Source organism: Tiliqua scincoides, chromosome 4, assembly GCF_035046505.1.
Source record: "Tiliqua scincoides isolate rTilSci1 chromosome 4, rTilSci1.hap2, whole genome shotgun sequence".
Taxonomy (NCBI): Eukaryota; Metazoa; Chordata; class Lepidosauria; order Squamata; family Scincidae; genus Tiliqua; species Tiliqua scincoides.
Genome location: NC_089824.1, coordinates 189,642,765 through 189,656,376, shown reverse-complemented (window position 1 = coordinate 189,656,376; position 13,612 = coordinate 189,642,765). Strand labels below are relative to the sequence as shown.

The 13,612-nt window shown below is 39.2% G+C and overlaps 1 protein-coding gene across 3 annotated transcripts in view; it reads left to right on the top strand.

Moving 5' to 3' along the window:
- The first annotated feature begins 349 nt into the window (after positions 1–349).
- RBM39 (RNA binding motif protein 39) overlaps positions 350–13,612 on the top strand; it is a 35,237-nt gene continuing 21,974 nt past the window's right edge. For 2 of the 3 annotated variants that reach the window (XM_066622791.1, XM_066622789.1), the window contains exons 1-3: positions 350–632; positions 6,827–6,891; positions 8,647–8,696. In XM_066622791.1, the coding sequence (XP_066478888.1) occupies positions 6,841–6,891; positions 8,647–8,696 (101 nt within the window). In that variant the 5' untranslated portion in view covers positions 350–632; positions 6,827–6,840. Of the gene's footprint in view, positions 633–6,210; positions 6,388–6,826; positions 6,892–8,646; positions 8,697–13,612 lie in introns of all 3 variants that reach the window. The other variant, XM_066622790.1, reaches the window with a different exon arrangement.

The following is a 13,612-nucleotide window of genomic DNA, read 5'->3' as shown; positions in this document are numbered from 1 at the left end:
GTCCTACTATAGTCAATGGGGCTTACTCCCAGGAAAGCGTGCCTAGAATGGGGCTGCCAGTTCGCCCTCCACAGTGACCCGCAAGAGCCTCCCTGGCACTCCACGCCTGAACTTTGACCTTTTCTCTTGTGACGACGGTTGACCAGCCGGGACTTCTCGCGAGAGTTCCGGGCGCTTCGAGAAGAGCGCGCTGTTGGGCTGAGGCGACACAAACAGCTCGTTGTTCTCGCGAGAAGTTAGTTAGACGGGTTATTTTTTCTCCAGGCGCGCTCTTCTCGCGTGATGTGCTTTGTTGGCGGTCGATCTGCCGCCGCGACCTGAACTGTGGGTGTCGGGAGATCTCGCGAGAGCCCCTGCAAAGAGCGCCCGGCGACCCCGCACACGGACTACGCGGACCCTCCTCCGAGCAGCAGCAGGACGCGGCGGGCGCCATTTCAGGGAGCAGTCGTTGCCGCCGGAGCCGATCCCTCGGCCTTCGCCCTCCTCCGTCCTTTCCCTAGGCGCGGCTCCTCCTGCTCGCCCCCCCCGCCGCCGACGGCCCAGGCCCTTCCGCAGCGAGCGCAGCAGCGGTGGTGGACGCAGCAGCAGCCGCCCCGGCACCTGAGCTTGAGGCGCCGACCCCGGCAGCGCAGGTGACGCCTCGCCTCTCCGACGCCGCTCTTGTGGGTGGCGGTGCTGCGGGCTCGGAGGGAGGGAGGTCGCTTGCCTTGCCCTGCCATCCCCTCTCCTCAGCGCTGGGCCTTCTCGGGCCTGTCCCTTCGGGGGCGCCTCAGCTGGGTTCGCCAGAGCGGGCGCCTCAACTCTTAGTGGGAGGTGTGTGTGTGTGTGGTGTGGTGGTGGGGGGGGGGTTGAGTGTGGCTGCCTCCTGTTACACAACTGGGGAAGGGAGATGAGGAAGTCGAAAGCGGCCAGGCCCGTTGCAAGCGTCGCTCCCTTCTGTGTACACGCGAGCCTTTGGCAGCAGCCCCGGACAGTCCTTGTGGCGCCCTGCAGCCCTAGCCACACTTTCCTGGGAGTAAGCCCCACTGGCTGTAATGGAACTTGCTTCTGAGTAGACAAGCATAGCATTGGGCTCTGAGGCTGCAATCCTATCCACACTTTCCTGGGAGTAAACTCCATTGACTATAATGGGACTTGCTTCTGAGTAGACAAGCAAAGGAGTGAGCTCTAGGCTTCAATCCTATCCATGCTTTCCTGGGAGTAAGCTCCATTGGCTATAATGGGGTTTATTTCTGAGTAGACAGGAATAGGAGTGGGCTGTTAGTGAGAGATTCTTGTACGTATGGGGTTCAAAACTGCTGGGTGTGTGTAAATGCAAAGGTTTAATCATCCAAAAGAATTTGGATGGGTAGTCAAGAACCAGTGTCATAATTCAGTGGTTTCCAAGCTTTTTAAGCATTGGGACCCTCCTTAAAAAAAACAACCAACCACTCAAGCCTCCGTGGCTATAAAGGTTATTTGGCCATAGGGCTTCCTGCAAGTAGCACATTGTTCAACCTTGATGAATATAGTCTAATCTAATTGCCTAGTCCAGTGGTTCTCCAACTTTTAGCACCAGGACCTACTTTTTAGAATGAGAATCTGTTGGGACCCACCAGAAGTGATGTCATCAAGCAGGAAAATTTTTAACAATCCTAGGCTGCAGTCTTACCCGCACTTAGCCTGGAGTAAGGCCCATTGACTATCATTGTTAAAAGCATATATGTAGTAACCTGCAAAGCACAGATCTGAAACATTTCCCCAAATGCAGTCACATACTGTGGTAGCATCAAGTCTAAAATATTAAAAGTAAAATATTGAAATGAATGGGGACCTGCCTGAAATTGGCTTGTGACCCACCTGGTGGGTCTCGACCCACAGTTTGAGAAACACTGTTCTAGTCTAGACATACTCTAGTCCAGTGATTTTCAGCCTTTTTCATCTTGTGACATGAAAATTGTCAAGGCACTCCATCAGGTGTTTGACAATTGACAAGGCACTCCATTCTGCTGCTGGGGAGCTCACATTACCCAAATGGCCCTACTAATAAGTGACCTTACCCCGAATTTCTGCGGCACACCTGTGAACCACTCGCAGCACACCAGTGTGCCATGGCACAGTGTTTGAAAATGGCTGGTCTAGTTTAATTGTCAGTTTCATGACCAACCCAAAATTGAGCCATGGACCCACAGTTCGTAGGCATGTATGTAACATAACTTGTAGGAGGAAAAGTAGAACTACTATAATTCTGACATCTTTCTTTTAAAGCATATTGGTCTAAAGATGGAAGCGGGAACAGACTTTCCCATCAATTTGCAGAGGTTAAATCACAAAATGGCAAGATTGTGGAATTCTTTGCCACAGGAAGTAGTGATGGCATCTTGCCTGGATGCCTTTAAGAGGAGATTGGACAAATTTCTGGAGGAAATGTTCATTACGGGTTATAAGTCATAGTAGGTATGTGCAAGCTCTTGGTTTTAGAGGCAGGCTGCCTCTGATTGCCATATACAGGGGAGAGCACCAGGACTAAAGTTGTGTCTGTTGTCTTGTGTGCTCCCTGGGACATTTGGTGGGCCACTGTGAGATACAGGAAGCTGGACTAGATGGGCCTTTGGCCTGATCCAGTGGGGCTCTTATATTCTTAAGATTAGGCGTGCAGTATGGTCTTTAAATAAAAATGAATCTGAAAGGTTTTTTTAATTGGGATGAATTGATTTAAATTGAGTTTTCTACTTAGTAATTTGTATGTTGTTTGGTTACTGTAATTAAACCATTAGTTTGTCTGTTGTATGCTGCATTATAGGAAGTGTTTATACTACCTGGAAACATAATCCAAAACCTAGTCATGCAACCTACTTGACTTGTTAAGCTATGTAAGTTATATCTAGTGAGAGGGATGTTAATTGTGAAATTAGTTTTATAAGCTCAAGGGGGCGGTTCAGATTGACTTTCCTTCCTTGTGCCTCTCCCTTGCACAGAAAACTAGTTTTGAAGTTAAGGATTTAAGAAGCAGTCTATGAAATGTGGTGAATGTGGGCTGGGGGGGGGGACTCTTCTGTTTCCTGAAGGATCTGGTGGAAGTCCCTTGTGTGAGTCTGAGCAGTTGCTTGGATTCTGGCTTAGCAACAAGCTTAAAGAAGCAAGGGTTCATAGCTTCTGGGCAGATTAGTTTTTCTCTTAGTGCAAAGGGAATGCCCATGTTGCTTATTAGTAACTAATATTACTGATTTTAAACAAACCTAATCTGTTTGACATTTATAATGTTTGTTACAAATTGTATTATGATCACTTACATTATCAAGCTTCTAACAACATTTAGAAGAGAGTTAGAGTTGGCTTTCAGGAACCATGTGTAGATTTATATATATTCGTTTTCATTTTAAACCACTTTATTTTTTGAAAGGTGTTATTCATGTAACTGAAATAAAAGAAGGCTTAGTCAAAATTGTAATAAAAATGTACCCTGTGTTTGAATCATCTTGCATTGCATATATAATCAATTTCTGAAGCTATAGTTATATAGTTCATTATATTTGGAGACTTTTTTATGTAACTGCTACATAATAAAATGTTAAAATACTGTACCTCACTTCTAATTTTGGAAATGATAAAATGATGTATTTATGCATCATAGCAGAATCCGGGTCATATTTATTCGTAAGAAAGTTCCACTGTATTCAATGGTACTTGATCCCAAGTAGGATTGCAGTCTTAGCTAATCATATTTGAATAATATGGTGGTGGTGTTCATAGGCTGTAATTGAAAGCTACCATCTTACTTACTAGGCTTTCTGTGTGGTCAGCTCTTTTGTCATCTGCTTAGCATAAGAGTTGTCATTAGATTGTGCTGTGTGTGACTCATCTGCCAACCCAAACTTCCATCAATAACACCTGTACTTTTTTCTAATAAATGCTTTACCGTCAGTAATTTTTACAACAACTCTGTGATGTAGGCCAGTGTTGTTCCCCAATTATTGATGGGAGGTGGATTTTTTTTAACCCTAGTTAGTTCTTTGCTTAGCTGAGACTAAATAGGCACTTCTAACACATGCACAACACATTTGTCCATCTTTTTAGAATTTAATTCCTATTAACTTAAAGCTTTGCATTAGCAGTTGGTGCCTTGTTGACTTACCTTCATATAACCAACTTGTAAAATGAGTAGAATAAACCTGTTAGGGAAATGGATTTTTAAAAAATACTGTACACTCTCATTCCCTTGATGTATCAGGAAACAGATGTGTATATGCGGTATATACGTGTCCACATATTTGGATATTCTCTCACATGCGAATAGGATTCTAGATAAGAAGTTTATCTATGTCTAACTCTCTAGTATTTTTTTTACAGCAGGTTTTCTTTTTTTTGACATTACTATATTAGTTATTGGCATTTTAGCATCTGCTATTTAGCAAGTTTTTTGAGGCATACTCTTAAAACATTCTGCTCTTCATCATGGCAGCTATTCTTGTACTTAAGGTCCTAGTTGCTGCTTTTGCAGATTGTTATCTTTAAAAGTAATTAAAAGTATTCTTTAAAAGTAATTCTTCATGCTCTTGTATAACTCCGTTCAAATAACAGTTGAAACCAGGTTACTTTAGTTTTTGGTTCATTGTATTTAGTTGTTTAGCCTTTATTTCAAGTTTTCCCACAATTTCTTAACTCATATTTAGATATTTTATAAGTTGTTTTTTTACATTAGTGTTAACTTTTGTCTAGTTATGATATGCTTAACTAAAAGGGCAATGCCAGGTTTAGTCCTGTCAGTTTCTGGCCAGAGTATTTGCCTATGATCCTAACTTACTATTCTCTATACCACATTTCTATGGGGAGAGGAAGAATATATTACTGTATTAGAAAATACTATTATTGAACTATCTGCAGTTCATAAGTCATTTTGAATAAAGGGTTGATTTAAAAATATTGTAAAGGCTTTGAGAAATTAAAATACAGGACCCTGAACACACTGCTTTTCATACAGCAGTTGAGGTGTTTCCTTCCTTGGGAAGGTGTTGTGTGTATTTGGTCTTTCTATAAGTACTAATATGCAGCTCTTTGATCTGGTAACTGTCTAATGTTGCCATATTCATCTATCTGACCTTTGTTCAAAATGCTTCTTGAACTGTCTTGCTCCCTCTTTGTTTAGACAGCAAGATCCTTTGCTGTATATTGATTTGAATTTATATAACGTCTTATACTTTTCAGTCAGAACTACAGTAGAAGTTGGGCACCTGATTTGTTGCAAACTTGTACCTTACGAGAGCATTGCTTGGTGAATAGGAATTCTTTTTTTGTCAGAAATATGAAGTACGGTCCCTGTTTCTACTTTCTGAGCTCTCTAGTTGGCATTTTATCATATGTTACAACCATATCCTTAATAGTGCATGTGTTTGCTTTTGCGAATATTTCTAAAGTAACAATTTAAGAATTGCTGGTAGTGTTATGGTCACAGATTAAATTTTCTTATGGCCTCTTAGTCTGGCAGTATGTGTCACTGGATTTTCTATCCATTGTCACAGTTTAATTAAATCATGGTATTTTATGCATAAGGCAGTATTTCAGTTCTCACACCGACTGTTGCACAATAGTCTGTGTTGTCCATTTCTTATAAAAGTACATTTAGTATTTTTCTGATGACAAGATCAGAAGTTTCTCAGTTGCAAGATATTAGCTGTTGGTATCTGTTGATCCCATGCAGATCATCTGGGATAGATTTATTAATCTGTTTTGAATTTTTGACCCAAGGAGTCAATGATTCATGGCAGATTTCGGGTGATGAGAAATCATCAGATTCGTGAGGAACTTCTATTCTGAAGCTCTTATGAGCTTTTTTCATCATAGGGATATTTCTCCCATAACCTGAAGGTAAGGCAACAACATCAAATGGATTACAGTTTCACAGTTCAAGGATACTTATAATTTCTACTAGAGGTGTGCCATGAATAAACTCTGAAATTGAGTAAGGAACAGTTAAAGAAGGCTTTGCCAAATGTGCATGTGTGTGAATGTGTGTTAAATTACACATTAAATTGTCTGAGACAGTTGGAGGTTATCTAGAAGAATATATATGCAATATCAGGATTATTCTTCATAAAGTTAAGTGGTTTAATGTCAGCGCTTCAACTTTGAAGATCTTAAATGTGGAAATCTTGATTCAGAAAGCTTGTTATTAGCTTACAAATCAGATTTAACTTGGGTGCTTTAAAATACTCTTCCTTGTTTTACTTTTAGGGGTTGCTTGGGGCCTGCGGCCTGTATGTTGCTCGCCCATTGACGAAGCCTGGGCTTGTCATAGTACAGAGAAGTTGAGCTATCCTGCTGTAGAGCAACTGCAATGTGGGCTGAATGCAGCAATTACTCTGAAATCTTGATGTATATTAGCCAGAGAATCTACAGAGGATTATAATAGTATGTTGTGGACTTTTTAAAGTCAATTGCCTTCTTTGGGGGGAAAAATGAGTAACTGATTGTCTTAACAAGTATTTCTGGATTTTTTCTAAAACTTGTGTTAACTTCCTGAGGGAAGGGATTTTTTTTAAATTATAAGACGTGAATTTTTACCATTGGCGAACATGTGTGAATGTAGGGTTACTCTTCAATATTTGATGCAGATCCACTTTTTTCTGGATAATGTCTATTATACCACTCTGCTTAACTGAATTTTACTACATATTTACAACAAAGATGGTGGTTTATGAATGTTAAGGATGCAGAGATACAGTCACTTGGAAATGTGGGCTGATGCACCTGTAGCTTTGTCACCATTGGAAATATTCAGTGTCTTGAAGTTTTTCCAAAAACTGAGCAAGTAGCTTTTTGGACTAAAAAACTTTGTTCTTCTTTCTAGGTGTCCTGAAAAAAATGGCTGATGATATTGATATTGAAGCAATGCTTGAGGCTCCTTATAAGAAGGTGAGAAAATATGCTAATAAGGTTCTTAGCAATATTCATTTAGCAATATTCATGAAACTACTGCTGAACTGTAAACTAACATCCCTGGAGCCCTCATAATTTATCTTATTGGACATGCGTTACATGTATCTTACAAGTAACTATATGCTGTTAATGTAATTATATTGTGCAGTAGTTTCACTTCAGCGTGATGAATAAATGCCCATCTATCTCTCTTTGTAGACTTGCCTAACGATATCTCACCTCTACTCCCATGAATTCACCTTTGATTCCAGTGTGAACTGTCAATCATAAGGTAGTAATTGAGTGACGTATCGCTGTACTGTGGTCCCCCTAGGTAAAACACAAAACAAAAACCAAAACAAGCACACTCCTAAAAACTACCAGCTCAATTTTGATATAGCAACAAGGTGAATGCAGTGGTTTGGGCAAATAGCAGGGTTCCAAGAATAACTTCTTCCCCAAGTTCGTGGCAAGCAAATCCTTAGTCTGCTTAATGCAAGAAGAGTGACTGCTTCTTCTTTTAAAGATAGACTGGTGATTAATCTTTAACAGGACAGGTGGCAATCGGCTGTTGGAAAGACGTTTCCGAAATTCTTGGATCCCTGAATAGTTCACATTTTAGTAAAAGTAAGGCAAAGTGTTACAGTCTACCATACCTTGCGAAAGAGTGCTCGTCTATTTAGTCACTTAATTTAGAAACTGTCAACTTTGTTATGATTTCTTTACATTCTGAATGTTTAGTATCTAGCTTCAGCTCTAAAGAGAGACAGCAAGTGAATTTAGGTTTTTTACCAGATATTGGTGAATCTGTTAAATTATGCATGCAGTAGCACTGGCTTCATAAACATATATATATATATAATACATGAAACTAAAGTAATATAGCAGTTGAACTCATGGTGTAACTGGTGTGATAACTACAATAAACATAACAAACTACTAGTTTATTTTGGAATCTGTTTAGCGCAGCTATGCGGCATGAGTTTTGGACAAATACTTGTAACCTTTTAAATTTTTATGTTTAGTTTATGTAATGCTTAGTCGCTACATAATGTTTTTGAAGTGGAACATAATTTGTAATGTTAAGCATCTTTTGTGCTAGTTTAACATGGATATTTTCCATGTAACCAGGTATGGAAATAGGGAGTATTTAGGCTGGACTGGTTGGTTTATTGATGACTGACTTGGGAGTCGACATTACTAAAGCAGTGTGAATCCCTGTTTGCTTCAGGGCGAGATGTGTGACAGAGGTGGCATCAAGCTCTTACAGTCCCAACCCTCCAACGAAAATGGGCGAAGATCTCAGGAATGGCATCGGTCACAGGAAATCGATAGTGGCTGGCTGCTAGCATGGCCGCTTGGGGCTTAGGCAGAAATATAGCCTTGGTACTGGTCAAAAGGGGTCATAGTGTATGAAATGCTTTTAAACATGAAACTTTCTTTTACATTTTATTCATTTAACCACTTGAGTGCTGAAAACTTCAGGATAATTTTAAGTCACGTAAGGTTGTATCTACAATTTAAATATTTCTTTTAAACAGTAATTCTTGTATTTTGTAATTGTATGATTTAAATGTTAGCAGCAAAGTGGTTAAACAAGTCTACGTAAATTAGTAGCCCTCCATATTAACTGTAAAATTTAGTATTAAAATTTTTGTTCTGTATTTTCTTATCCCCATTCCCATTACCCTTTTGACCACTTGAAATGTTTCCACTTCGTCCTCACGATGTTCTTCTATCAACCCTGCTTAGGATGAGAACAAATTGAGCAGTGCCAATGGCCATGAAGAGCGCAGCAAGAAGTAAGTTTTCACTCTTTATTATTGTTGTTATTATATTACCAGTATTTATATACCACTAATCAACAAAAAGTTCACAAAGTGGTTTACAGAGAAAAATCAAATAACTAATAGCTCCGTGTCCCCAATGGGCTCACAATCTAAAAAAAACTACACACTACACTACACATTCACTTTCACACTACATTCTTTAGTGTAGAATTCTCTCTAGGAAACCATTGTTCTTGGTTTGTAGCTTTGGCAGCCAGCTTCCTGTCTCTGTATGTTTGATGTTCTTCAGTCTTTCAGCAAATGCATTGTCTTTGCTTAGTACTGCTTTAGTACTCCATGAAACAGAATCCATGAGCAGAATCCTTGCCTTTTACTTAATTTCCAAAATTCTATTCCACACATTTTCACAAAATATTTAGCTAACTATATTAGAATAATACATCTATATAGTCTAGACTAGTCTAAATGTTTCCCTAACATAGAATGCTTTGAGAGGAGTCTTCTGTGGGCACCTTAAAGACTTAGGAAAACGTGGTATAGTGTTTCCTGTTTTACGTGCAAATTTCCATGGAAGGAAGTAAATGTTTGACTATAAAAGCTCAAGTCTCAAAACATCTTGTTCATCTTTGATGTGCCATAGAACCCTTTGTTTTTTTCTGTTACAGGTGAGCATGACTACCCTTTTGGAAAACTTTTCAGACTGTGGATTGGGTTAAGGTGATCCTATATGGTTGGGATCACCACAGAACTTATGAATAGTTTTAGAAACTTGTTGGAAAAAAATGTGTTGGGGCGCTTGTAATCAGGAGTTTCCCTTTAGTTTTTCTAGCAAAATTTAGAAAAGTAATATGGATTGGAAAATAACCAGTGAGATGGACTGCTTATTTTAAATAAAATAAAATAGAACATCACTGTGAACTTGTATGTTATCTTAACTATCTTGGTCAGTACTGGTTATCAGTTTCTGAGACAGTTAATCCTTTACTTATTAATACAAAGTTGCTGAGCAGACAAAGGAGACTTTTCAACTTGTTTAAGCTAAACTGCGTTAATGCAGGTGTATGCTTCTCATAACAGATCAACTTTTACTTCCGAGGCAAAGTGGAAAAATCCTGTCTTGCTCGAACCAGTTCCTTTTGGTGACTGAGTTGTGTTCATAGAAACAGTTGCCTCAGATTTTTAATGTTAGGGCTTAGAGAAATTGGAGGGGGGGGGAGCAAACTTTATTTTTAAAGAGAAGAATGTGCACCTGCTCTCCTGAACTGTTTGCTTATTAGAACTTTAGCAGACTAGGACGTACTCTTCCTTATGCTCTTGCCTCTTTTAAATCATGCAGGTGTGATTTCAGAGAGCATAACCATCCTTAAATAAGAGAGGAATTTTCAGTGTATAAAGAATGTGTTTACAGTACCCAAGGAAAATGCATCCTTCTGAATGACAATGTACATGAGTACCTAAGTAGTTTGCCTTGTTTGTGTTTAGGTATTTGTGTCTGAGAAAGTAAACATCCCCTCTCTGTGCAGTATTTGAAAGTGGAAATAGCAGGGAACCCTCAAGTACCTTCTGTCGGGCTCACTTTTAGAATGTGAAACACAATGGCTTTTCTGATATGTCACTTGCATGAAGGAAAACAATTATTGATTTCATTTTTGTGTTCCCTGTTTTTGAAATCTAATGTTGACAGGAGGAACCACATTTTCCCCATGAATGTCTTATCAGTTCTTTGTGAAAGTTGAATATCCTGATTAGTGTGATTTACAGCTGGAACATTTTACAGTGTTTGGTTTATGGAAGTGCTTATATTAAAAAAGAAAATCCTTATCTATTATGGTGGTTCATCTTACAGCTACTATTAAGTACCCCAAGTTTGAATAGTTTAGCGAATGTTCTGTAGCAAATTATGCATTGGAACATTTTAAAGACACACAGTAGTGCTTTCCATCCAGTACTTATAGTACTACTAGTGTTGCTTCAGTTTGACAGGTGGTATTTGACCCCACTCCCACAGTGATAATGTGGCACTGCCCGGTCTTTTCAACCCCACTGGTAGTGGCAGTGTCTGGGGAGAGGGAGCACCAGTTGGCAACATATGGCTGTGTAGCTTCCCGCCCTTGGAAAGAGACTTGCAAAATAAAATAAAGGTTCAAAAACTCTTATTTAGAGCACAGGCAGTAGTAGTTTATTGCAGGAGAAAACTTCTTTTTTATCTCCACTGGTAGCAGAATGGCAGCTGTGCATAGGACTGGGTATTCATGTATATTTCTTAGAGGGAATTTTGCTATAAAATGTTGTGGATTCTTCAGCATAGTCTGTCTTAACTGGCTAGGCAGCATGAAGACTGTTGCAACCAGGATAGTCAACTCCTAAGGAAGATATTGGTTCTTTAGTTCTTTTTCACCAAATATTATCTAGGCGGGATTATTTACTTAGCTCTTGGTTTCTTGTCCTGGGTGTTTGAAGAAGATTCAGTCTTCTGCCTTACCAGCTTTGTTTTGTACAATATTTGGGTGGATAGGAAAAGTATGCTTACTGATTTTTCTTCTGCATTGGAACTGTTCTTTCCTATTGATTTATACAGCCTGGAGCCCTGCTGACATTGGGCTAAAAGTTCTTTTCAAGATCTTGTGCTTTTTGTCAGGATACTTCTGGAGAGGTCTGGGGGTATATGCTTCCAGTTGTTTGCTAGATTTGGGACCAAAGGGGTTCAGAAGAACTGAACGATTCACAGTGTAACAAAATAGTGGCAGTATCTGTTAACTGTGTGAAACATATGGTACAAAATCTTTATTACAGTCATGAAAATGCTAGTGGCATTCTGGGTTTAACTTGGAATACAGTTTTTTATGGAGCCCAGAGTTTTGACTGATGTGCTGCATATTATACTGCAAGCACTCCTTATTGAGCTTCCTATTGGGTACTGGACAGTAGTTAGCTAGGTAGTTGAGGGAATATTTCTGAAGCACAACATTGCTGCCCTCCCTTCTCCCTGTCATCGTTACTACTTCATAGCTTCAGCCTTGGGCAAGAAACTGGGGAGTGCATGCTTTATAGTTTACAGTAACTTATTTTACAATAGTTATATAGATGTTCATAGAGAAAATGGTGTTGAGAGCTAGTGTAGTGGCAAAAAGACTGAACTGTGAATCACTACTTAGATCCAAAGAAGTGTTTGGGTATGCCCAATTAAATATTTGACTTTAGAGTGACAGGTTCCCCACTTTTCCTTGAAGTTTGGTATAGTATGGGGATTTGTCACTGAGATAGAGGAAGTTGGGGATTCCACTGGTTGGGCCCAATTACATCTTTGGATCCAAACCAAGACCCAGGACTTCCCTGGTTTAAATTTCATCTCTCTCATGAACTCACTTGGTGGCCTTGGGCAAGCCACTCCTTCTCATCAGCCCCCAGTTGCAATATGGGGGTAATACTTTATAGGGTTGTTGTAAGAATTGCATCAAGATAATGTACATGAAGTGCTTTGCACATTAAAAGTGCTATGCAAGTGCAAAATATTATTGTTAATTGGCTTAATGACAATATTACAGAGAATCAGCATATAGAACTACTGCTTCCAAAATAGCAAATATAACAGGCTTAAGGATCAGTGGATTCTGTCATTGCCACCAAAAAGTCCCAGCAGAAACCTGAAAGAAGCTAATTATTCAAGGTAATAATTCTGGCACCCTATCAATGTACTACTGTTGGTTGTAACGGGTCTAAAGGAAAACATTTACAGTTGAAAATGTTTGTTATGGTTACATTATGCTCTTGCATGGTATTCTGAATATTTTATCAAGGAGATGAAGTTGGACATGTCCATTTAACTTAAACCATACTGTAGTGCTTGATGTTCCTTCCCAGATCACACACTTGATCCAAGAAACATATTTTCTTTTTCTTCCCCCAAGTTCAAACTATGTTATTTAAAGCCAATCTTATTACATTGTTTTGTATGAAATTGGTTTTTTCAATCATTTTTCACAAATACATCATTTACACGAGTCTTTGCAGGAGAGCCCAACAGCAATGGAGGAGCATCTTGGTGCTCCATAGTTCACTCACTTGTTGCTACAGTGCACTGACTTTAGCATACTGTCTAGGGTTGATCTAGTCATCTAGGTGCTGTTTAGTATATCTTATCTCTGGCCAATGTGGGAAGGAATATTCCTCTTTCCAGTTGGTGAGTGCTTCATTATAACTTTTCCTTTTATAGCATTGGTGATCTAGCATACTGCAAGTTGATGACATGCTGTTTTTGGAAAAGGTTATGTTAGGCAAGAGCAGTCTATGTTGGGAATGACTGATACACAGTCTATATGAAAAGCCATAATCAATGAATAAGGCAGCTTGCTGTACGTGAAGCCATACTGCATTCATCATAGTCACATTTAAGTTCTGATTTACTGAATTGTCATGAGCTGTATGTTAGTAATACTGAACATTATGTAAAGCAGTATGCTTTCCTGTAACTTTGAGGCTTCTATCTTAATAGTTTAAGAACAAAACATTCTGTTTGACAATAGTATTTAATATTGTTTATGCGGATAGCAGAATACTAAACTATCAGATTCCCAACTGGTTTGTACTTTGCTACAGGCCTATACTTATTCATTAAGTTGTCTACAGAAACAATTACATATTGAAAGAATGTTATGCAATTATTTGATAAAAGCCATGCCATCGAAGTTTGCTACATGTCTGGTAAATATCTGGAGAAACAAGACAAATTTTATTTTGCAACAGGAAAAAAAAGTGCTGCTAATTGAAATTTGCCTGAGCAGTGTAGGATACTATCAAGAGGATAGGAACCTGCTCCCAAAGAATAAGTCAGACTTGTAAAGTTCTCCCACAGCAGTCTGTGAGAAGTCTTGGTAAAGAGTTTCTGGATACAGTGCCAACATTGTAGTATGTTGACAAGAAATGTTGTG